The 26,308-nt window shown below is 37.1% G+C and overlaps 3 protein-coding genes across 4 annotated transcripts; all 3 read right to left on the bottom strand.

Moving 5' to 3' along the window:
- Positions 1 to 1,732: 1,732 nt before the first annotated feature.
- LOC120716894 (polymeric immunoglobulin receptor-like) lies at positions 1,733 to 9,524 on the bottom strand. The gene is made up of 7 exons (XM_040004592.1): positions 7,624 to 9,524; positions 7,162 to 7,488; positions 5,679 to 5,999; positions 5,261 to 5,557; positions 2,762 to 2,857; positions 2,600 to 2,667; positions 1,733 to 2,080 (listed from the first exon to the last, which is right to left on the bottom strand). Exons 1-7 carry the CDS (start codon positions 7,658 to 7,660, stop codon positions 1,928 to 1,930), a joined length of 1,299 nt encoding a protein of 432 aa, XP_039860526.1. The 5' UTR covers positions 7,661 to 9,524; the 3' UTR covers positions 1,733 to 1,927.
- A 122-nt stretch (positions 9,525 to 9,646) lies between these two features.
- LOC120716892 (polymeric immunoglobulin receptor-like) lies at positions 9,647 to 15,967 on the bottom strand. 2 transcript variants are annotated; one of them, XM_040004588.1, is made up of 8 exons: positions 15,460 to 15,965; positions 14,947 to 15,273; positions 13,464 to 13,784; positions 13,059 to 13,358; positions 12,293 to 12,391; positions 11,865 to 11,966; positions 11,712 to 11,788; positions 9,647 to 10,181 (listed from the first exon to the last, which is right to left on the bottom strand). In XM_040004588.1, the coding sequence occupies exons 1-8, from the start codon at positions 15,494 to 15,496 to the stop codon at positions 10,038 to 10,040; spliced, it is 1,407 nt and encodes a 468-aa protein (XP_039860522.1). In that variant the 5' UTR covers positions 15,497 to 15,965; the 3' UTR covers positions 9,647 to 10,037. The 2 variants fall into 2 exon arrangements, with proteins under 2 accessions (XP_039860522.1, XP_039860523.1); XM_040004589.1 differs by lacking the exon at positions 12,293 to 12,391 and having other exon boundaries at positions 15,460 to 15,967.
- A 5,563-nt stretch (positions 15,968 to 21,530) lies between these two features.
- LOC120716780 (complement C3-like) lies at positions 21,531 to 24,889 on the bottom strand (the record flags this gene model as incomplete). The annotated part of the gene is made up of 10 exons (XM_040004390.1): positions 21,531 to 21,652; positions 22,723 to 22,825; positions 22,922 to 23,011; positions 23,103 to 23,193; positions 23,308 to 23,356; positions 23,475 to 23,556; positions 23,680 to 23,742; positions 24,029 to 24,184; positions 24,296 to 24,373; positions 24,794 to 24,889. Coding segments are annotated over 10 exons (930 nt in total), but the record flags the coding sequence as incomplete, so codon positions are not given.
- Between the last annotated feature and the right edge of the window lie 1,419 nt (positions 24,890 to 26,308).

Below are 26,308 nucleotides of genomic sequence, written 5' to 3'. Positions count from 1 at the left end.
AGCAGAGCAGATATTTTTATGAACAGTAAGTAATAAAAATGAGAGTAAATGTATAGATCACCGCAGATGTGAAGTCTGCTGACTGTGAAGTAATTCTGTTGACTTTATTGGAATTTTAATTTTCATTCTAATGAAACCGTTAGAAACACAGTAACTGACATCCATAAGTCTGGAAAGGATTAGAAAGAAATTTCTAAGGTTTTAGAAAACCATGGTGAGAGCCATGACAGAGAGAATTTATATCTGCAGACTTTTTATGTGCTTTAGCGTTTAGTTGAGATGAAATTATCATAGTGGATTATTTGAACATTGATGTAGATGCTGAAAAAAACAGACTCAAAATTGCTTTTAATTTATTACTATCACTGTTACAACACACCCACCACTTTAATCCTTTAATGACACTTTGGATTTTGTTCTGACATGTAGTACAGAAACCTGAGATCCCTTTTTGTTTGATAATTTCTTAATTACATTTAAATTTTCAATAAATACTGTAATAAAGAGAAAACTCCAACAATCAGATGACCTTATCCTGAAGACACTCCCTACAGAATCATAAGAATGCATTTTTTAAATCATTGTTCTCTCTGTGCAGATCAAGAAAATGTTCAATTAAAGTGCAAGAAAAACAAAAATCTGGAATGAGCAGAACAGAAGGGAAAAACAAATATGCAAAAAAAATGCTGGACAAATAAGAATGATGACACGCAGACAAACTAACCAAGACCAAGGGGAAAACACACACACACACACACACACACACACACACACACACACACACACACACACACACACACACACACACACACACACACACAATCCTGTCAGATCATTAGTTATTATGAAAAGCTTGTTAAAGTCAAATATTTGATGACACAAAAATAAAAAATCAAGTAACATATGAACTAAAGATTTACAACCCTGCATTTATAAATGTATTAATACCCATTAGTAGTGGATGCATTCTCATCGTTTGTCCAACATATTTATTTGAAAAACTCCAGCAGAATTCAGTGTTACACTGAAACATCTCCAGCAGAGGGCTCAGTGTGAGATAATGAGTGACACTGAAAGGAGTGTTTTCCTTTTTTCAACTCTTAGTTTCAGTAAACGAACTTTCAGTTTACTGGAAATTAGAAACAGGTAGTCTGGTTTGAATCGCTGACCAGAAAGCTGTTTTAGAAAGACAATGTAGTGCAAATTCTGAGTTTGTTAACCCAGAGATGAGGGTTTTCAATTACAGAAAGAATCTGTTATTTCAATAACTCTGATTCAGTTATTGGGGTAACAGACTATTGACTCTCTATGACTCCTGCCCTCCTGCTTCACCTGAAGCAGCTGTCTGTATTTCCTCATTCATGCAGTCACATAGTAGAGCGCGATCACCTTAACGTGACAGATTTATTACGTATTAGCTTATCAGCCTGGCACATAATCCAACACAAAAAGGGGACTAACTAAAAGCACACCTGAAAGTCTATAACTGACCCAAATCACTAAATATACATGTCACATTACACATGTCATGTTGAAATATGTTCACAGTCTGTATTTTATTGTTTCATAAGGCAAAGGAGTTTGTGTGTGTGCGTGTGTGTGTGTGTGTGTGGGGGGGAGACAAAAACAACGACACTATTGCTTATTTAAATCAATCTTTTATATATATATATATATATATATATATATATATATATATATATATATGAAAAAAATATATAAGAAACAAACATGTAATTCTATTTTTTAATCAATAAATATGCACAGAGTATTTTTTGTGTAAACAATAATAAAGAAGTCTGGATCACAAGACAGTGAAAATGTTGAGCAACAGCGGTACATTGCTGTGAATCTCGTGTTAAGGATGAATCAAACAGGATAATCTGTATTCACTTGAGACCCACAGTTTATGCACATATGTGCATATTTATCTTCTGTGAGCTTTATGGTAATTTTCATTGCAGTATAGTTCTTCAGTTGTAACGTTTTCGTAATCTGGTTCATCTCCGCCTGGATCATCAAAGTGGTTCAAGGCGCTTTGCTGTTTGAAGGTCACCACAAATTCTTGATTTCCATAAATCTAAAGAATCAACGAAAATAATCAGAGGCTAAGGAACCACACAAGCTGCAGAGAATCTGGTTGCTGTATATGGTTATACACAGGCTCGTATAATAATGTCTACTTTTATTACAACAAATATAATAAAAATGTTTTAAATGCAGACGTTTTACAGATGACAAATATTGACTGAACCATTTATTATGATCACTAAGTCATTTTTAGTTTAAAAGACTCCTTCTGTGCAAGCTCTCCTCAGGCGTCCCTGAGATAACAAGTTTATTAGTCCAAACCAAAGCAGACTGATAACCAGTTAGCTGGTCAATGTCTCAGTTTAATACCAATAATCTTGTTCTAAAGTTCAGACTGCTTAAAGATTTCAGACATATTTCCAAAGAAATGAACACAATTTCATCAGCTTGCTACTGTGTTCACTGTGACAAGAATATAAAATATAACATTCAAAAAAATTTAAGTTGTGCCACTCTATAAAACACGTGTGTGTGTGTATATATATATATATTCGTGCTTTGGACTTACTTCGCTTTCTTCTGCATCTATCACATCTTCTGCTTTCGGTGTATTTCTGTTCATGACAGCTTCAGTTTCTGAAAACTCAGTGTAAGAATTTTTTAAGCTCTTTTTGCATGCACATTTGAGTATTTTGTCTGAATATGTGTGTAAATATAAACTATAGCATACCTCTCACGTTGTAACATTTGTACTTATAAATAATAACTAGGACACATATTAGTAAAACCACAGGGACAACAGCGTAAACTGCGTAGTGCACCGCTTCTGAAAAACAGAAACAGCAGAACAGAATAGAAAGTTCCTTTTTTAAATTAAAGTAATATGTATTTTAACATAACTGTTGATCACAGGTGCACACTTCCACAGCTGTTTTGACACTTAAGAGCATATCCGGTCTTTAAGTCTGATTCTATTAGTGGTTTCCGGGTCCAAACTCTGCTTCAGGTCACAAGGTTTAAGGAACGCTGGGACATCACTGAGAGTTAATAACTGTCTAAATTCTTCAATCTTTAATAAAATGATCAGTGAGGCTGCTCTACCAGGTGTAACAATTCAGTTTAACGTCCAGGCATTCATAAAAACACAATTTATGAAGTTATATGGAGTTTGAAGTTAGCAGGGATTTAACTCGCTAGTTTCCACCCAAGCATAATATATAATGCTCTGACCGAGGGATTTAAAACGTACAGCTCTGCTATCACTTCCATTATAAATGAAGACAAAAAATTAAACCGTAGTGACGTTTGTAGGGTTACTGAAGTTAGGTTACCTGGTATATAATGATGTGCTACGTGGTGGCTAGCTACGCAGCTATGGTTAGCATAATATAAACACAGTAGCACAGTGAAGCTGGAGGATTAACGCTAACTTTTTTCCATTCGGTAACCGTTAGCATGAGGGTTCCCGATGGTTAGGGACAAATGCAATCACATGGCAGGATGCTGTAAACGGACCAAACTTCAGTCAGGAGAACAACTGAGATAATCGATCCACAATATGAGGTTAGTCATTAATATACTGCTGCATGGGCTGGGCTGTAGTTACGTAAGGTAAGGTATAAGAGCTTAATTCAATTCAATTTTATTTATATAGCGCCAAATCACAACCACAGTTGCCTCAAGGCGCTTTATATTGTAAGTTAGACCCTACAATAATAGATACAAAGAAAAAAAACCAACAATCATATGACCCCCTATGAGCACTTTGGCGACAGTGGGAAGGAAAAACTCCCTTTTAACAGGAAGAAACCTCCAGCAGAACCAGGCTGGGGGGGGGGGGGGGGACGGACGGACATCTGCTGCCACCGGTTGGGGTGAGAGGAGGAAGACAAGATAAAGACATGCTGTGGAAGAGAGACAGAGATTAATAACAAGTGTGAATCAGCAGAGAGGTCTATTAACACATGTTGAGTGAGAAAGGTGACTGAAAAGGAAACGCTTAATGTATCATGGAAATCCCCCAGCAGCCTACGTCTATTGTAGCATAATTAAAGGAGGATTCAGGGTCACCTGATCAAGCCCTAACTATATGCTTTAGCAAAAAAGAAAAGTTTTAAGCCTAATCTTAGAAGTAGAAATAGTGTCTGTCTCCCAAATCCAAACTGGAAGCTGGTTCCACAGAAGAGGGGCCTGAAAACTGAAGGGTCTCCCTCCCATTCTACTTTTAAATACTCTAGGAACAACAAGTAAGCCTGCAGTGCGAGAGCGAAGTGCTCTAATAGGGTGATATGGTACTATAAGGTCATTACGATAAGATGGGGCCTGATTATTTAAAACCTTGTATTACAGGGGCAGGATTTTGAATTCAGTTCTGGATTTAACAGGGAGACAATGAAGGGAAGCCTATATAGGAGAAATATGCTCTCTCTTTCTAGTCCCTGTCAATACTCTTGCTGCAGCATTTTGGATTAACTAAAGGCTTTTCAGAGAGAGCTTTAGAGCTTTTAAAGCTAAAAGCTCTAAAATGAATAGTAGTAATAAAAAATGAGAGAGGCCGACAGTGATCACTACCTTTTTTTAGGGGCTTGTTCAGATTAACTATAACAAGATATAAAGCATTAAAACATGTTTAAAAAAAAAAGCCTTAATAAATGCAGAGTAGTTTGGTCCTGGAAGCAGGGTTCATTATGTCATCACTTAAAGACCGGATTGACTTGGTTTAATCCCAGGGGGAATTATCTACATTGTAAACATGAAACTACACACATCCCCTAAAAATAACTAAATTTTTGTTGTAGTCACATAACAGCAACTCAGTGCTTTTAGATACGTGAGTATAGGTAAGACAACCAGCTGAAGTGCAAAGGTGTGATTTAAGTGACCAATGTCATGGTTTTTGGAGAGGCATAACCATTTTTAGGGGAAATAGAGAATCGTCTGAAAAAAGAGAAAATTTAACACATGCACACACACACACACACACACTGAAGCCAGCAAAAGATTTGGGAAGTGATATGTCTAAGTATAAGTAAGTGGTGTTCTCAGTAGTCCTAATTTTGGCAGATTGCTTGCAAATTGTGTGACGCACGGTGCTGCTGGTTTTGCAATTATTTGATCATGTCAGATAACTAAACCATAAACCACAGTCCCATGTTTAGTGGGGTCCAAACAAAGATGGAACTTTCAGCTATATTAATTTTGCTGTCATGTAAATGGTTGTTCACCTTACCCACTGACAGCTCAACCTTAGTGTAGTTTTCAACTCTCCACTGTGAGTCTGATCCACACCAGTATGTCCCAGCATCAGCTGTTTCCAGCTCTGCGATCATCACCAAGAAAAAGTGGGAAAAACCATCATCTTGCACTGTGAACCTGCTTTGACTCGTCACATTTGTACAATTGTTACGGTGGTCTCCTTTGCAGAGAAACTTGCTATTATCATGATGTTGTGAAGGATAAGGGCACTGAAATGTTAGTGGATATCCTGCAGTCCCACTTGCTGTTTTTGACATGACACAGCACCACTCTGTCAGATTGGAAAACAAAAAAATATTAAAGGATGATCAAATATCAAACCATATAAAAGAGTCCTTTAAAAAAAACAAAAACAAAACAATGACATATGAGATATAACTATGACCTCTCACCTTTGACGTTCAGTTCAACAGCAGAAAAAACATCCAGGACAGAGTTTTTTTGGACACCACAGAGGTATGTTCCTGAATCACTTTGGGCCAAACTGGTGATGGTCATTGTGAATTTTCCTGACCTCTTATCATCATTAAATTTGATTCTACCATTTTGTTTGTTGTCAGAGGTGATTAGTGCCTGTTGCAGACACGTGGAGGACCGCTTTCCTCTGCAGATGTACTTGAGGTAGTTCTGGTACCGAGGCTCATACGAACAAATGATGTCCCCTGAATATCCCTCATAACTTTGGATTTTGGTCACAGTGTTACAGCAGCTGTCTGTCAAAAACATAAATTGCAGTAGAAAATGTGTTATAACCACAGAGGAGAGGTATAATATTTCATATTGAGCCTATTGTTTATTGTATGTTTATTGTAATAACTTTCCTTCACAGACATTTGTGCACTCAGCCATCGCCCTATCCATTTGTTTTATGTGTGGTTATTACTGTTTCCTATTTATATGTGCAGTTCATTCCCTTTATGGGATCTTAATAAAGATCGATCCAGGCTGTCATATGTCATGTGCAGCCATGTTATAAAAGCAAGTCCAGTGGTCCCTCGTTTATCACGGGAGTTGCGTTCTAAAAATAACCCGCAATAGGTTAAATCCGCAAAGTAGCCAGCTTTATTTTTTACAATTATTATAGATGTTTTAAGGCTGTAAAAGTTTTCTAAGACAGGCATGAACATTTTCACACTTTTCTCTCTTGTTTAAACACTCTCAAAATTCAAATTTTCATAGAAAAATAAGTCCAGTATTATAGAATGAAACCAAAGATCAAACCCTGTGTTCAGGTCCAGACCATGAGAATAGAGCAGCTGCCAGAGAATGCAACATTAATGAATCAATGGTACGGAAGTAAAGGAAGCAAGAAGAGTGAGTTGAGTAAAGTTTGACTTATCTGACTGTTTTGTTTCACTTAATGCACCTTCTGGTCCGAAAAATACGGTAACTTCTAACTTCTTTAGCATGTCCAGAAGTCCAACTTTTTGTGCAATGGTTAGCATCTTCCTCTGCCTTTTAGGTGCTACCGTAGGTGCCTTTGACTGTGCAAAACGTTTCACCGACATTATTGTGTTTGTGGGGGAGAAAACTTACAAATATACAGTACAGCACTTCAGAGTCACACTGCTAGGGATCGAAGATTTATGTAAATTTGACAAGCTGGACACATTCTGCACTGTGCAGAAGACACGGCGTGGAGGAGGCTGATTGACAATGGTCTACAGCCGATCCCCCCAAAAAACAAGCATGCAAAATTGCACAAAATAAAATCAGTGAAACAGCGAGGCCGTGAAAGGTGAACCGCGTTATAGCGAGAGACCACTGTAATCCTTTACCAGTTATGTTTTGATTTACTGTACATTTATATGTATTTATATATGTCTTTTATATGTGATTTTTTTCTTGACTACAAATTTGGAATGCTTTATTTACCTGGTGCTAATTTCAGCTTCACTTCAGTGTAGATATCTTGTCCCGTTCTGGTCACTCCACACCAGTATTTCCCAGCGTCCTCAGATGTAAGATCAGAGACGGTCACTGTGAAGGTTCGTGCCTTTTTGTCATCACAGGCTGAGTATTTGGGGGTTTTTTGTTGTGATGTTGTAATAAGAACATCATTGTCACCACAGACATCCTTACACAGGTACTTCTCATAAGACTCATAACCGTGACCATAAGTGCAGGAAACATTTACCTTCCCCCCCACATATCCAGTCACAAGTATCACCCCTCCTGCACTGGTCACACATCCCAGAGCAACTGTAAAGTAAAGAAATTATAAAAAAATTATATAATTGTTTATTTTTTCATGTCAACATTCATGAATAATAATACAATTCCTAAGTCCAATAAAGGGTGTGTGTGGTTTTTTTTTTAGCTCTTTAAACAACTTACTGCAGAGGGCGAAGTGCAGGTTTCGAAGTCTCCACATCTTCGCTTTGGCTCATCAAAACAGAAACTTGTCAGGAAGTACTCTTAATACTAAGAAATATTTTGCCTGCAGTGGGGAAGCCTATCAGCACAGAGGGGACTACACATTATTAGGTGGCTGCGTATTTTAAAACGTGTAAAATGGCTGACATGTGCCACCTTATGGTGAACACGTCTCATAAACAGCACTGTTCAGTTTAAAGTCTTGTGCTAAATAAAAAATATTTAAATGTATTTATAAAACTTTGCTTATATAATCAAAACTAACATCACTGACTAAAAGCTCTGAGTGTTATATCGTATTATTATAACTTATTCATTAATATAAAACCAGCAATTTTCTTTTGTAATTAAAAACTTATCTGCTGATTTTTGTTCTCTTTTAATTAATTTCTTAGTTACTGTTTGGTCAATAAGCCAGGAATTTGTACAAATACAACTGTCCCTGTATTTGGTAAAGCAGCTAACTAGTCCTATCAGATGATACTAATGTAGTAAAATTGATCAGTTTTAAGTTTAAAGTTATGAAAATACGAAAATAAATGCTGCAACTATGAACTTCGCTGCAGCACTTTACAACGCACCAATGTCGCAAACTTTCTTAACATACCCGTAAACACAAACTGTCAATTACTGAGTCAAGCAAACCCATACAATGAAGCCACTTAAGCCATTTTGTCGCAATAGCTTGGAAGGAAAAAATAAAACTGGCTTTTAACAGTTTTCATATGTTTTCATATGTTTCAAAATTACTATTTTTCTATTATTGATAAAGTAACTTCTTAAGTATAAGTAGTTGAAAAATACATCAATCCATTTTCTCTCTCTCTCCCTCTCACGCACACACAAACACACACTGAATACCAGTTAGAGTTGATGGGTGTGACAGGTGTGGTGACACCAAAACAGATGTCTTGACTGTGTTTTTGGTGTTGGAGCACAGTTGCTCAGGAAGTCTGTGTTTAAGTTTTGGTGAGTAAAAGGCTACTATTTTATTCGTCTGTTGTGTAGCAACAGGTGTGAGTTTGATCTGCATGGGTGATAGCATTGGCTGATAGCTTAAGTCAGTGTGTATGACTGAATATTACACATGTGATCAACATTTTCATGAATACAGAGATTATTCAGTCCCTCTCAGATAGATTATTATCAGTGTCTGCCTGTCATACTGCATCCATTTGGAATTATATTTAGCTTTCTGTTTTTATGCAGTGAGCACAAACCACAACAGATTTGTTCATTGATAAATTTTAGGTGACTTTCCCCTTTAGCAACTTGACACATCTGAATGTAGCGTGAAAACTGTGCTTTTATTTTTACATTTTAAAGTCTTCAGTCTCCCTTGTGATGTGCTTACCACGACTGCCATTTCCGAATTTCATGGAAAGATTTATCGAAAAAGAGGAACATGTTTATTTTTGTCATGTTTGTTTCTGTCTGGAAAGTCCAAAATGTTCACGCAAGAATATAGAATAAAGTTATTTTTGCTCTTACTAAAAGGTCCATCACCTATTATTTGATGTGATCCATCAAATCCTATGTTTAGTGTGTTTAACTGTAATTAGTGATTAAAAAAGGTTATAACATTAAGTATGGCATTTCTAAGAATATCAAAACATAAAAATTAAAGTTTTTCAATAAATATGCACGAATCTTAATACCTGTTAACAAGTTATGCAATCTGAAATCTTGTCTCAATTTCTGCAACACAATTACTGTATTTGGTGTTAAGCTAAAACAGCACCAGCAGAGGGCTCAGTGTGACACACTAAGCAGTGACACTAAAACTGTTTTTTGAAGTGGTTTCTGGCTCGTCTGAAGGAAAAAAAACCTACTACTCTTTTGCCCTCATTGGACAGTTATATGACATCTTATGAGGAATTGCACCCTGATTGTTTGCTTTTTTTTTTCTGTAAAATCGTATCCATTATCCAGCTCCATTTGCAACAAACAGAAAAAAGCATCATAAAATGAAAAATGCAAACTGTAACCTTTTACGTTTTACTGCTCTATTTAAATCCAAATAGTTTGAATGACCAGAATGTAACAATGTTGCAGCTCAAATAAGGCAGAAACAGTTAAACATATCGTTGAACTTATTACTATATGAAACAACATTAGATTTCATTTTGCTTGCTATTTATTTACTTTGCTCTCATGTTAGTAATTTAGTTTGAGTTTTTCCACAACGTCAGAAAAAACACTAAACAATAAAAATTAAGCTATAAAAACAAGTCAAGCTACACACGCATAGCTTTTCAGTGTGACAAAGAGAAGGCTGTACATTAAAATTTGTTGTTCAACAGTTAAAGAGAAATCAAACAAGTTAAAATCTATATAGGTGAAACCCACATTTTGACATGAAATGCATACTCTGTTTATCTTCTGTGGAAATTTTCATTACAGTAAACTTCTTCAGATGTTGTGAAGTTTTCATAGTCTGGTTCATCTTCACCTGCATCGTCATAGTTGTTACAGGCACTCTGTTGTTTGTACCTCACAACTTCTTCATTTCCGTAGATCTATTCAGAGACCAATGAACAACACATGATGTTATGTCATTTTTTAAAGCAAACATTTTTTAACAATTTGAATTCTGATAGAAAAATTACAAAAACAGATGACGCTTCAAATATTGCTGCAAATAAATTACATAGTTTAGTTTTAAGGTCAAAAGAATTTTAAAAATCTCAGATTAGATGCTTTTCACACATTGTAAACTAAACCACACAGAAAGTGTAAAGTGTGGCTCTCTAAGTGTAGCCTGTGGGCCAGTGGCTGTCCTCAATAACATTTCATGCTACCCCCAAATACCTCAATGAGCGAATGCGCTAACATAAATTTCTTTAGTCAACGGTTAATTTCACACTACAGAAGTGCAAAACCAACCAAGGGAGAACTTCTCTTTTTTTCCCTCTTCTGTTTTAACATCTTAGCTAATTATATCTCCCTAAAACTGTTAAGTATTGCTGATCACTGGTTGTTCGCTTACTCACTCACTAAGTTTGTCCAATCTGTCTATGTGGGTTAATTGGCACTCAGCCATCGTACATTTTGAGAATTCCTGCCACAATTTCAAGATGAGCATCAAAGTTTTGTGTCATCTAATCACTATCATGCAGTTTCTTTATGGTAATGAAGAACAGATCGAAAAGCGTTTAAGTGATGATGGTGATTTTGAATGTGATAACTTCCCATTTTATCATATATTAGTACTGAATAGTAACATTGTGGATGAATCTGAATGAAAGATTCAAACATCAGTTTGCTATCAGTAAAATAACAAAAACCATGAATAATAAAAGCTGATTTGGTATATCGTGAAACTCTACCTGATCATTGTTGGGATTGGGATCATTATCATGCTGACAAATGACCTTTTGTTAGAATTATTTCCAGATGGTATTGAACGATAGATCAAAATCTGATGGTGATTTTCTGTGTTCATAATTCCATCAATGTTAATAAGATCCCAAAGACCACTTGTTTGAATTCAGCCCCAAACAACGACAGAGAGTACTGTTGTACTGTTCTCTCCGTACCTCCCCCGCACCTACTGATGACAGTTTGAAACACATTCATAATTTTCTTATAAAATTTATCATCCCATAAGACTTATAGTCACTAATTGTCAGTCCAGTTCTTGGATAATTTGGCATACCTCTGCCTTTTCTGTTTCCTTCGATTAAGAATGACTTCTTGACAGGCTCACCCCATGAGTTTGATGCATTTTTTATGCTTCTGTGATTCACGGGTCAATGTTAGGTGGCTTAACGATAATATTAAAAACATTTACTGTGAAAATGGTCAGATAAAAGGATTGGACTGAGAAGGAGGGAAAAAGCAGCCAGTGTCTGAGGAAGATTTTTTAAAGACTTTTAAGATTCAGAAAGCCCGAAGAACTTTCAAAAATTACAAGAAATGAGGGATAGCTCAAGACGTTTGCACAGTACTGTACTGAACTCATTTAAGAAAAATAAAACATTGCTTGTTTGTACATAGTGAGACTTGTCATAGATAGAGCACACTGTTAAGGACTTTAGTTTCCTTACGTTATTTTCTGCACCAGCCGTCACTTCCTCTAAACCTTCTTCGTTCTCTGCATTTCTGTTCATGGCAGCTTTACCGTCTGAAAACACACAGCATAAAACATGGTTGTGTTCTTTTTGCATGCACATTTGAGTACATTTGCCCATAAAATATACCTTTTACTTTCTGATGTTTGCATTGATAAACTGTAACCACGAGGGCACATATCAGTAGCAGCAGCACAGCGGGCACAGCATAAACCACATACTGTCCTGCATCTGAAAAGCAGAAACCAAAATAGAACCCAGTAAAAGTACAGACTTCCTTTTTACACTAAGACAAGTTGAACTGTGGGCTCAGATGGTAGTTTTCTTTTTATATCTATTTTTTTTTTTATCTATTAATAAAACATAGACCCTCTGCTGTTTTGACACTCATTTTACCATGGTCTACATTCACTCCCAGGGGACTTGCTGAAACTGTACTCAAAAAACTATAACTATTTCCAGTTGTAACCATAAAGTACGTTATCTCTCCATAAGCTATCTCACATAACTGATCAACAGTACAGCACACACTAAAAGACACATTGTATACACTGTACCTTTATTAGGTCTATTTTGAGTTGTAGTTTTATTGTGTGTTGTAGTTTTTCCTGGAATTTCCATTGTGGAAGGTACAGTGCTGGTGTGCTGTGGAGACACTGTTGAAGAAAAAGACTTTCAATGTTCTTAGAAACTTCATCATAATACAATAATCTATTTTAAATTGAGTGAACAGTTTCAGAGAGATCCAGATTGGCTTTCACTCTTAAACTATTCACTTACCTGAAATCAGATTCTTTGTTTGTCAATTTATACATTAAAATAGTCAGTAGACCACTTAACATCTATGGTTTTATATTTAGATATAGTTTGGTGGAACACTGATTAAAATGATTTAAATACAGAATATAAATATTTGGTTTTCCTGTTTTTTTCCCTCTCTGCTCTATGAACTTTAATAATTACCTTTAACATCCAGCATTCACTTTTAGCTCATATAACTAAGTACAGAATCAGAAATGGCATTGGAGTGTTTGTAAACTTTTATTAACCAGATAATCTTAGAAAATTTTTAACAAATAAGCTACATAAAGATTAAAAACTTCAAATGATAGTTTGGTGTTAGGGTAAAAATATGACTTCTAAAAAGTAGCTCACTCTGGTTGTGGTAAGTTGCTGGACTGCACCAACCTCTTGTTCTATGTTTGGCACTACAAAAAAACTGAACCACCATGCACAGTCTATATTTACACACTGGGCTGCAAAAAAGGATGTTACTTACAGCTCTGGCCATTTTATTTTTGTGTACACAAGTATTCATCTCACCAACTGACAGCTGAATCTTAACATGGTTTCCAACTCTCCACTGTGAGTCTGACCCACACCAGTATGTCCCAGCATCATCCGCTTGTATCTTTGTGAACGTCACTGAGAAAGAGTTGGAATAAATATCATCTCGTAGTGTGAGTCTGCTTTCAATCATCGCCATGTCTCTGCAGCTGTTGCGGTGGTCTCCTTTACAGAGGAACTTCCTGTTATTTTGATTTTGTGAAGGATAAGGGCACTGCAGAGTTAATGGATGCCCTGCAGTACCTGTTACTTTAGTTGACTTGACGCAGCACCACTCTACCAGATTGAAAGAGACAAATAATTTAAAGAGTTTCTTAAAGAGCCTTTTAGAAGAAATTGTTTCCTTTTTGTTAGTGTAATTATGTAATTATAACCTCACACCTTTGACTTCCAGCTCAACAGCAGAGAAAACATCATGGTCAGAGTTTCTTTGGACACCACAGAGGTATGACCCTGAATCACTTTGAGTCAAATTGCTAATGGCCACTGTAAACTTTCTTAACATTTTTTCATCATCAAGTCTGAATCGTCGATTTTCTCTGTTGTTAGAGGTGATCAGTGCCTGCTGCAGACATGTGGAGGGCCGGTTTCCTCTGCAGATGTACTTGAAGTTGTTCTGATACTGAGAGTCATATGGACAACTGATGGACTCAGAGTATCCCTCATAACTTTGGACTGTGGTCACAGTGTCACAGCATCTGTCTGTCAAGAAGGTAAAGAGCATCAGAAAAGAAAAGAATAGAGAATAGAGATATTATATTTTATATTCAACATGCTGCAACAAGTACATTTTAAACAAACCAAACATAATTGCTACATCTGATACCCAGCTCTATCAATGATAGATCTTAATAATTAGTTAAACTGTAGGAATGTCATAAAGACATAATGTCTTTACTAGGGATGGGTATTGATAAGATTTTCACGATTCCGATTCCATTTTCGATTCTGTTTAACGATTCGATTCTTTATCGATTCTCTTATCGATTATTTTTAAAAAAGGAGAACACTAAGGTCGATTAGCTTAGAACTTTGTTTTATATCTTCTCTTTGAACAAGATAGAAATTTAGCAGTAACATGGCCTTACAAACCCGACAGTGAGATCTTAAGAGATCCACAGCCTACGGCTCTTCAATGGGGTGTCACAGGGTCCCCAGGAAAAAAAAAATTTAAATGTAAAATAATAAAATAAATATTCTTCTGTAGCAATAACAAAGTATAACATAAATTATTCAGTAGCAATTACACAAGAATATCCAGTAATGTCCCTGCCTACAATTAAACACATTCACTTACCGAAAATCGGGGGCATCTGCTGTGGCAAATGGGTTCAAGCCTTTTACCACAAACTTAGTCACTGCTCGGTGACATTCGTCTATCCTGGCCTGAAAGGAGACGCTACCAGTAGACTGCAGCGACAACTGCCAGCATCTGAGCCAGCCAGACCATCCGTTCTCATAAAATATAACCAAACTTTTGAGCGTTTGAGCCGTTTAGGCGCCGTGTTTCCTGCCAGGTAAATGACGTTCCGCAACGTGGTGACGTCATTCGGGGCGACTGGAATCAATAAGGGAATCGTTTGCAAAAATGGCAAACAATTCCAAGGAATTGAAACAGTGGGAACCGGTTCTCAACAAGAACCGGGTTTCGATACCCATCCCTAGTCTTTACTATACAATGTAAAGTACCTTGAGGAGACTGGTTTTTGTGACCTAGCACTATATAAATAAAATTAAGTAAAGTCAAGTAATTGTTTACCAGTTACATTTTATCTGTTCTCACCTTTAAGCTCTACAATCATGAACATCTTCTATATATGAATTTTACTCAACTATAATTCATTTTTTGGAAGTCCCTGTTTACCTGGCACTAATTTCAGCTTGACTTCAGTGTAGATATCTTTTCCATTTCTGGTCACCCCACACCAGTATTTCCCAGCATCCGTGGAATGAAGATCAGAGATGGTTGTTGTGAAGATTCGTGCTGTTTTGTCATCATGGATCCTGTATTTATTTTTCCTTGATTCCGATGTTGTAATAAGAACATCACTGTCACCACAGTTGTTCTTACACAAGTACTTCTCATAAGACTCATAACCCTCATCATAGGAGCAGGAAACGTTAACCTCTCTCCCCACATATCCAGTCACATGGATCACCCCTACTGCACTGGTCACACATCTCAGAGCGACTGTAAAGAAAAGACAGTATAAAGATCATTGTTTTTGTTTTTGTTTTCCATTTAGGCATTCAAGCTAGCATTGTTACTGCTCTGTAAAGAAAAGAAAAAATCAGGAGTAGTATTTAAGTACACAATTAGTCTAGATTTATCTTTAGTCTTCATCTTTTTACTAATGTACTCATTAAAATAACTCACTGCAGATGGTCAACAGCAGCTTTTGAAAGCTCCACATCTTTGCTTTGCTTCATAGAAATAAAAACTTAAGAGGAAATCCTGTGAATAAATGACGCCCATAGAAGTTATAGATGCAGAAGACTTTCACTTCTGCATTTTGAGCAATTTTTTTAGTCCTTGCACAATTGCATTTTTAATGTGGAAACTCTTGTCATTTAGACTAATTAGACTGGTAGTAAATAAACTGACTTTTTTCTGGTGAATTATTTGTGTGAGTATTATTCTGAGGTTTACACTAAAAACAGTTCCTATGAAGTTGGTAAATGTAACATAGCATTTTATTTTCCTTCGACTGAGGGGCACTACAGCCTAATATCATAAAACAGGACAATAACTGAACAAATATTCCCTAATGTTAGATTGTGTTAAAATCATTTTGGATTTATGTGCAAGATTCACTTTCAAGGTTAAGAGAACAAGTTACCATGATGCAGTGGCAGGACTGAAGGAAAAGCCAGAGTCCAGAAACAAAACAAAACAAAAATTGTCCTGGAGCTCTCCTTGGCCATAAAACAAGACACAGGTTTGAAACACAATAAAACAGCAAGAAATACTCAGTCCTTCAATACAAAATGTTCAGGCGGCCAGCGCGGCAACTAGAAGAGGCTGCCCAGGCTGCAGTGCAAAACTCAGGGGTGAGACCAGTAGCTGCAGACAAAGGAAGTCTGGAGGCCAGCCACGAGGCCAGTGGGAGAGACAAAGTAGATCTGGAGGCCAGTGACAGAGATGGCTGGCAAAAGAGAAAGCCTTCAAAGCCTGCCATCAAAGAGACTTGGCCTCCTACAACATGGAAGCCTTGAGTGCTGGTTCTAGGTGCCTAGGAAAACCAGGTGCTGGCTCCTCTGGGTCCAACACATCCTGGTGGAACCGGACCCACTGGCTCAAGCTCAGACTGCTAAGGTGCTGGTTGCTGTGTTGACATGATGGACTGAGTGGATGTTTTAGTGGTGGATAAGCTAGCTGGCACAGGGACTGAATATCCCAGAAACTTAAAAAATTACTACATAGGAGTGAGGTCGCAGTGTTTAGAGTCACAATTATTCTTCTCTTTGTCAAACAGGTGTGCTCAGAATTTGGTTTTGCTACTTTGCTCACTTTATACTTATGTTGCTACTTTAATTTAATTTAATTTGTGGTTTTGCACAATTTCAGTGCAGATAATTAATTCTAAGCAATAAAAAATACTGTGAAGGCTTGTGTCCATCCCCTTGATTACGATACTGCATTACAAGCATACTTGTCATCACAATCATTTGCATAGATACTTCTCTATGCAAGACTCATAACCGTGATCCTAGGCGAAGGAGCTTTTTTCTACTCTTTTCTTCTAAAACACATAGATTTATGTACGTAATCTATATTTATTTTTCATTTTCATCTCTCTTCTTCTCTACTTCTTAAGCCATTTAAACAACTTCTTGCAGAGTGTGATCAGCAGGAAGTCTCCACATCTTGGTTTCTGTTCATCAAAACAGAAACTTAAAATGAACTATTGTTAGAATATTACACACACAGTAGGAAAGCCTAGACTATCATCACAGAGGGCAGTGGACATTATTAGTTGGTCTTCCAATGAAAGTGGTTTAAAAAATTTAAAATGGATGACTTGTGCCACTTAGTGGTGAAAGAAGTACTCACACACTTCACATAATCAGTACTTTTAAAGTGGTGATATCTTGTGATACTTTATTCATCCCACAAGGAAATAAAACATTTTTGTGATACAGCACCAAAATAAAGAAAAAAAAGTTCATGTACTACAGGCACATATTGGGGATATTATCGTGAGAAAGTGGAAAAAGTTACATTATCCAAATGTCAAGGGACCAAGGTGCAAGCAGGATTCAAACACAGGACTCCAAGTCGAAGGCAATGCATCTATTTACAGAGAAATAGACAGAACTCCAAAAGGGTCAAAACAGTAGCAAGAGCACAATCTCATCAAAGGCTTTCCACACACTCCAAAAAATTTCCAATCCTCTGGCTCATTCCGCACAAGGCCAGCTCACCATTCTGTGTGAGGGAATTTTCCAGCCAAAATCTGAGCATAAGGAAGAGGCAGGTCAGGGCCTCTTATACATGTAATAAAAGGTCAGGAGCCAACGGAGTGGTCAGGACAGGTTTTATCTGGGAGACATGGAAAACATTCACAGTGTCTTCCAGCATGTTCATGTTCTAGGGTAACTTTTACTGGGCAGAGACAAGTTTAATCAAAGATGGACAAAGATGATTTCAGCAGCAAGGGAATCACTAATGTACTTTTCCATTACTTCTCTTTCAGGTCTTGACAACCTGTACAGTCGGCTAGTGAGCACAGTTGCCCCGGGTAATAGGTTGATAATATAACTGTAAGACGGAGAAGTAGAGTTTCATTAGAAAGCAGAGTTGGGCTTATCCCCTTGTTTTACACAGTATTACTGTTCAGGTAACCGTGCAAGTACCTGTGGTGGCTTTAGTCGCTGTTTTTTTCCATCCTGAAGTCAACAACCATCTCTTTTGTTTGTTTTGACAGTCACAAGGAAGTAATTTTTACTTGCTCTGTTTCAAGTCAATTACCTGGAAATCACAGACTCCGAAAATGTGGCAGTTTATGGTAAAATAGGGCAAAACAACCAAGTTTCATTTTTCTTTGCTGATTTATTCACTTGACACTCATGTTTACATTTGACATTTGAGGCTTTTCACAGAATGAGAAAATCAGTGCAGATTATGTTGTTAACACTAAGCAATAAACATGAGAATAGAGACAACAGCAAAGGAGTAAGAAGTGAAGCTATATATGCATAAAAAGCAGTTATTTCACATGGTAACACAGAGTCTGTGAGAAAGCTGATTATTCTAAGATTTCTTGGCATTAAAGAAAAATTCAACAGGATAATCTCTATACAGGTGAGATCCACTGTTTGACCCCAAATGCATGTTCTGTTTATCTGTTATTGGCTTCATGGACATTTTTATTCAGGTAGATTTCTTCTGTTTTCATAGTTTGGTTCATCTCTGTTGTCTGGACGTCTCCTCCTTTCACATCACAACTTCTTGATTTCCATGAATCTATTCAGAGACCAATGAACAACACATCATCATGTGTTGTTTATATCTTTCCTACGTTAGCACCACTGTCAAATTAAGATTACTGTCTTGTCATCTACAGCAGTGAATACAACAGTAAAACCACATCTATGCACACTCAATATGAAGACTTCAGCGGAATTATAATAAAAGTCTGTGTGGTGTATCTGTGTGTGCATTAACTGACACACAATAATCCAACATTTTGAACACCTCTGGCTCATACAGTTCCTCCAATTTCAAGGTGAGCACCAAAGTTTATTATAATCCAATCACTATCCGTGATAAATGTTAACAGTTATTGCCTGCTTCTGATTCATTGTATTCAATAATGGTTACAAATACATTACATAATACTATGATGTGATAGTAATGATGACGATTTGAAATTTTATTACTTAATCATTTTATACTACGTTTGTGTTGAACATTGAAATTCATTGTGAGTTCTTGGCTTAAACATAAAAAAATGTTTTGTGAGGCCTTTTAAGCAGCAAATGGGCCAAGGGGGCTCAACAAACAGATTCTTCTTCTTGAAATACTCAGGCACAAAAACCAGACTGAAAAGAAGTAAGCAGCCAGTGTTCAAAAAAAATTCTGGAGAACTTTAAAAAATGACAAAAGTCTGGATACTTGGGAACAGAGATGGGCAGTAACGCGTTACTGTAATCCATTTACTTTTTTCAAGTAACGAGTACAGTAAGGGATTACTATTGCAAAAATGGTAATTAGATTACCGTTACTTTCCCGGAAGCACGCTGCGTTACTGCGTTACTAAAACCGTGATTTTTTTGCGAGAATGTCTCATGACAGTGACGTAAGCGAGTGCGACGTTCGTGACAACAGCTGTGTGCAGATCAACAATGGATAATATAACGAGTGCGGGAGAGAGTATGAGCGTGCAGCGTTTAAAGCGTGGAAGTACTGACCTTACTTTGAGTTTGATTCCATAAAAAGTGACAAAAACATTAGTGTCCTTGTGAGTGGGAAGAAAACTTCTTTTAACAGCGAAAAAAAAAAACCCCTAAACTTCAAAGCAACCACCGAGTGCGCTACCACGTAATGTGAAATTCACAGAGAAACTCGCGGATTCTTCCACTGACCGCTGCGGTACACCTAAAACATTAGCAGTTTGACTCATAATGCCTCTGTCAGTGCGCCCCAGGGCAGCTGTGGCTACAACGTAGCTTGCCATCGCCAGTGTGTGAATGTGTGTGTGAATGGGTGAATGACTGAATGTAGTGTGAAGCGCTTTGGGGTCCTTAGGGACTAGAAAAGCGCTATACAAATGCAGGCCATTTACCATTTTACCTACACCCGGGCAAAACTTCGCCTGCCCTACTCCTGCTTTACAGGTGAAAATAGAGCAACAGGACCGCTAGTCTTTGACTTTATTTATTTTATTTATTTTCTGCTGTGTTTTACTTGCATCTATTTGAAAGACTGAGTGTAAACACAAAAAAATATTTTATTTTATGTGCTGGAATGTGCAGAAAATAGGTTTAAATGTTAAACTAATTTCTTCCAGTCAGAGAATGTTGCATATAATTAAATTTTTTGCTTGATGCATAAAGTTAAAAGATTAAAACTAATAAAACAAGTTTTAAAAAGAGACTTTTCCATTTGATTACATTTTGTATGATGGATTATGCAGAAAAAGTAGAATTGGGCTGAAAGATCTATTGCTTTATCACCTATTCAGGTTGTAAATCGTGTTTTTAAAAAGTAACTAAGTAATTAATTAATTAATTACTTTTGAAAATAAGTAATCAGTAAAGTAACGGGATTACGTTTTTGGGGAAGTAACCAGTAATTAGTTACTGATTACTTTTTTCAAGTAACTTGACCAACACTGGTTGGGAAGCAAAATACACAGAAGTTGCGGGGTGGCTCAAGACTTTTGCACAGTACTGCACTGATCGCAGCTAACAATAAAATAAATTTGTTGCATTATTCCATTTGTTTATAATAAGGCTTGTTATATATAGAGGACACTCTTAAGGTTTTGGACTTTAGTTTTCTTACGTTATTTTTTGCTGCATCTGTCACTTCCTCTAAAGCGTCTTCATTTTGTGCATTTTTGTTCATGACAACTTCATCTTCTGAAAACACAAAGCATAAAACATGGTTATCCTCTTTTTCCATGGACATTTAAGTACATTTTTGCATGCATGTGAATGCAAAATATACCTTTTACTTTCTGATGTTTGCACTTATGAACTATAACCGCAAAAACACACATCAGTAGCAGCAGGGGAGGAACAGTGTAAACCACATAGTGTCTTGCATCTGCAAAGCAGAAAGAAAAAACAGAACGGAGTAAAAATATAAACATCCTGAAACATTCACACTTTCAGGGACACACAACAGAACTGTGAGCTTAGGGGATACCTTTTGGGGTTTACTAGTGCGCACACCCACAGCAGTTGTGACACTCGGGATCATTTTGGTATGACTTACATTCACTACTTTCCAAAAAATAACCATAACTCACAACACTGATCGTCAGAAGTACACACTGAAAGATACTTATTGTATATACTGTACTTTTAATAGGATTACTGGGAATTTGTGTTGACATTTTTCCAAGCGTTTCCACTGCAGAAGGTAGAGTGCTGGTGTGCTGGAGAAAGACTGTTGGAGAAAAATACTCTTAGCAACTTTATTTTAATACATCAATCTTATTTCAGTTGTGTGAATAGTTTCAGTGTCCTGACAGCCATCCCCATCAGAACCGTAGAGCTGCAGTTATTTTGGGTCACTCTGACACTTTTCACAAATCACCCCCGTGTTTCATAATGTATACATATAAAAGTGATCCTGTTTTTATTTTTAATCATTTTTACATAATGTTTATTTTTTTTTATCTACAGTAGACCGGGGTTGGTTGTCACATTGCTTGTTACTGTCACATTAGGCATTGGTATTTTAATAATATGGCTAAATAGGACTTCTGGGAGGCTTTATATATGATTATATATATAATTGTGTTTACCTTCAGCACATGTGCATATGTTATCTCTACAGAGCTGCAGTAGTTTTCCAGCTTCCCTCTCTGGATGGTAGAATTTCACGCAGCGTGTTTCTGCATTGAGGGAAAAAAACAAGTATTTGACTGTTATTTTGTGACAGTTATGGTAGATATAACAATGTATATGAAAATGATCGAATAAAATGGCATAGTGTGCCTATTTACATTACACTGCCAAAAGTATTTTGCTCTTCTCCCTTCACACAGAAATTAACTTGACTGACATCCCATTCTTAATCCATAGGGTTTAATATGATGTCAGCACAACCTTTGCAGCAATAACAGCTTCAACTCTTCTGGGATGCTTTCCACAAGGTTCAGGAGTGTGTTTATAGGATTTTTTGATCATTCTTCCCAAAGTGTATTTGTGAGGTCAGACACCAATATTAAGCAAAAAGGCCTAGTTTACACTCTCCAATTTTAATTCATCCCAAACCTGTTCTATTGGGGTGAAGACTGTTGCAGGATAGTAAAGTTCTTCCTAACCAAATTTGCTCATCTATGTCTTTATGGACCATACTTTGTGCATTGGTGCACAATCATGTTGGAACAGGAAGAGACCATCCCCAAACTGTTTCCACGAAGTTGGGATGGTGAAATTGTCCAAATATCTTGGTATGCTGAAGCATTAAGATTTTCTTTAACTGGAAATAAGGGGCCAAGCCGAGCTCCTGACATCCCATGAAACTCTCTATGCTCTGTGCTTGCTAATCTGAGGGCCACATGAAGTTAGGAGATCTGTAGCTATTGATTCTGCAGAAAGTTAGCAACCTCTGTGTGCTTCAGCATCTGCTGACCACACTCTGTGATTTTATATGACCTACCACTTAATGGCTGAGTTACAGTTGTTCCTCATCACTGTCACTTTGTTATAATAGCATTAACAGTGGATTGTGGAATATTTAGTAATATTTGAGGAAATCTCATGACTGGACTTGTTGCACGGGTGTCATCCGATCACAGTAAGAGGCTGGAAATCACTGAGCTTCTGAGAGCGACCCATTCTTTCACAAATCTTTGCAGAAGCAGTTTGCATGTCTAGGCGCTTTTTTTATACACCTGTAGCCATGGAAGTGATTGGAACACCTGAAGACTAACAAAGGTAACATGTTTATGAGACTCACGTTCATAGTATTCATAGACAGATACAGATGCGGGTTGTAAGACGCCCACTGGCATTTCCTGTTTGATTCTAAAAGCAATTTCCTCTGGTCGTGTGTGAGAAACCTGGGAATTGAAATATAGACAGGGAAAAACATAAATAAAAACCCAGGCAAAGTGGAAAAAAGGGGGATAAGAAGAACGATTGGAGTGATTTCCAACCTTGTCCAAGTAAATGATGAGTGAGCCTCTTTCTGACAGGGCTTTGTTCATCTCATATTTTGATATGGTGCGGCCACGTCCTCTAGACAACTAGAGACACACAAAAAGACAAATTTTAAACATTAAGAGGTCTTATTATTTTGGTTAACTGTAACCACATAACATTACCATAACTTCTTACCAAATCCAGGTCTTTTGTTTCAACAGCAAAACCAGTTAGTAAGCCAATATCCAAGATTGACATGCCTGCATCACGATCCCTGTTGTTATACCTGTAGAGAGAATGATAAGAATGATTCAAATGACAGCAGAGTTAAATGGACGGGAACAAAAAAAATCCTATTAAGCCAAAACTATTTCTAAAGTGTAGTTTATATTGTACTTACATGACCTCTATCCTAAGTTTGTATATCTTTTCATCTGCATTTGATTTTTCTGAAAGAATAAGGAAAAAGAAAAAATGAGCACAAACAAATAAAATGCCATAAACTGAAGCAAACAGATTTAATGAGATAAGTAAAATAAAAAGAGGAGATAGAGGACATCAAAGTACCTTCTACGAGATCCACTTTGAGGGTAAAATTCTGGCAGTCACTCTCCCGTTCTTTGGGCTTAGCGTAATACAGTGATACCAACTGTTGCATCAGAAAAAGTGTGTTTGTATATTGTGTGATAAATAAGTCTTTGTTATACTGTTCTTTTAAGGTTTAAAAAGACTTGTCTAGGATTCTGAAATGATCAACTAACAGATAACTTACTGTCACTGTTGCTTCTCCTGTTCCCCTAGCAGTCACTGTGATGTCCTGGTTTATATCGTTAATCTGTTGGGATTAATATGTACAAACACACAAAGATGTGTTTGTACATATTATGAGAAAAAAAACAGAGATAAGCTCACTTTGCTCCCACCGACTGAATTTAAATTGCATTGAATGTCTGTTAGACAGGAAAAAAGGAAATAGACCAAAAAGCTTGCAGAGTGGTGAGATGGATTGCCAAAAAGACAGAAACACTAGCAGTACTGAGATTTATTTACTGCTAGAGGACATGTTTTCAGACTGACAAATTGTGCTACATGGTGACTGTGTTTGTGTTGCTTCTTCTCACCTTAGACGTTCTTGTGGCATAGTGGTTGTTCTGATTGAAATTGTACTTTTCAGGTGCCGACCTTCCTGGCAACTTGATGTCCACATTCAGATCATACTGTGGTTCGTTAGTGTTGATCCAGTACTCTGCTACAGCTTGATAGACCATTATAGTAGCCTGGAGAGAAGAAAAGTGGGGGAGATAAAGAAAGGCAAAGGTTATAAGGTGGGATAATATGTATAAAATATCTGCCTATGATATCTTGATTGACAGGAAGTTTTGTGTTACCTGAGTTGATCCATAGCCTCCGCCCAGCTTCTGTTGTGTGTTGAACCATCTCACAACAGGTCTGGCATCTTCAAAGTTCTTTATTAAATCAGCACAAGACAAGAGTAGAGTTTTAAAATAAATTATGGAAAAACAATTTTTCAAAGGTACTTTTTAGGCTTTCTAATCTGCTTTTTATTTGGGTATAATTCAAATCCAGTCCAGAAACTTGCCTAATGAAAGAAAATGCAATGTTTTTCATAGTTCATAACACTACAAAGCAATGTCTTATTTGTTTTAATTTGTATTTGCACACAATAATAACACAACATAAAAATAAATGTAGAAATTATCTTCATTGAGTTGGAATTTCACAGTTAAATAAATGGTAACTCTGGAATGGTCAGAAATGGTATTTAAATACTGTAAAGTAAATTTTCAATGATTTTGTGTCCAAAACCTATAATATTTTAGAGACACATGAATGACAGATGGATGATATAATTTGGACATGCTCACCTGAGACTTGACAAGAGCAAGAAGAGCATAAGCTGTGGCTTCCAAAGTGTAAATACGGCCTCTAGGTACAGGCCAGTGAGATAGCTCTGACAGACACAGTCACACAAGTACATTTTTATTACTATAATATAAAACAGAAATATTTTAGAAAAAAATGTAAAAACTTTTTTCAAGTTAAAAAAAATATTGGTATTCATTAGATAAAAGTAAATTGATAAATATATACCCAAATTCGAGTAGGCACACTGGATTTTACTGAGAAGTCAGAAATGAATCAAGTATAATATTCAATACCGGTAAGTAAATTTTTCAGGAACACAAGAAAATTGATGAGATTTTTTCAGATATTTTATAAAAAAGTAAATTTTAAAATTCATGAATAACAAAAGTCATGGTCTTCCAGTCTTCAGTGCTTTTCACCCACTTCTGTCTGTCTCTCCTCAACTCTCTCTCGCTCATCTCCCTCTGTCAGTGTGTGTGTGTGTTCGCTGTGTGTCCCTCTAACCACGCCTTCTGTTCCAAGGGAAAGTCCTTCCTCCATTTCCCGCATCTCATGTCCGAACACCAAGAGTTAAAACAATCACCTCGTGGTAGTCTTCAGATGATCGGCTTTCTATTCAAGCTAGAGGAATTCCCTCATTTGTGGCAGAACAATGGCTATCAGCTCTGTCTAAAATCAGCCACATCTCCCAGAAAACCAGTTAACATCTCTGTATCCTCCGAACCACTTGAATTATCCTCTATTCTGCAGGTTTATCACAAAATTTCAGAAATTTTCCATAAAGATATACTTTTACTTTCACCACATTGACCATTGAACATTAACTTTTCTCCAGTGTTTCTTTTGGTGGCCAAGTCTGAATAAGGGTTTTGGAGCATGTGTCTGCCCTCTCCACTTGTGCTCAAAGGAAAACCTCTCACACCCCTCAAGTTAGTCTGCTGCATTCACTAACAATACCAGGATGCCCTTGGTCCCACATTGCATTTGACTTTGCATTGGACTCTCTTCAACTGCAGGTAACACTGTCATTCTCACCATCCTTGACCGTTTTTCAAGGTCTGTACATTTTGCTGCTCTCTCAAAATTGCCCTTTTAGTTAGAGACATCACAGATTTGGTGAATCATGCGTTTCGTCTGCATGGGATCTCTCAAGACATAATAAGGGGCCCAATTAAATATCCTATGCCTGGAGAGAGTTTTGTGCCTGGGTTAGTCTTCCCTCTGACTTCCTTCTTTCTGCAGACTAGTGTGCTGACCAAATAAGGCAACCAGGATTTGGAAGCGGCTCTCCACTACACAAATTAGTCCAGGTGGAGCACGCAGCTAACCTGAATCAAGTAAGCCCACAACACTATGACGTCATTGGCTACTAGGCTCCCACTTGGCTGACATTTGAGGCGTTGCTGGGCTAACAACCTCCCCTGTTTCTGGCAACTAAAGGTAAGTGTTCTGTCCACGTGCAGCATCATCTGCACCACCTTTAGTAGGCATCAGGGGGGAGAGGGAGGAAAGGG

The sequence above is a fragment of the Simochromis diagramma genome, unplaced genomic scaffold, assembly GCF_900408965.1.
Source record: "Simochromis diagramma unplaced genomic scaffold, fSimDia1.1 OVJJ01000487.1, whole genome shotgun sequence".
NCBI lineage: Eukaryota > Metazoa > Chordata > Actinopteri > Cichliformes > Cichlidae > Simochromis > Simochromis diagramma.
This window is presented reverse-complemented; position numbering and strand designations above follow the sequence as displayed.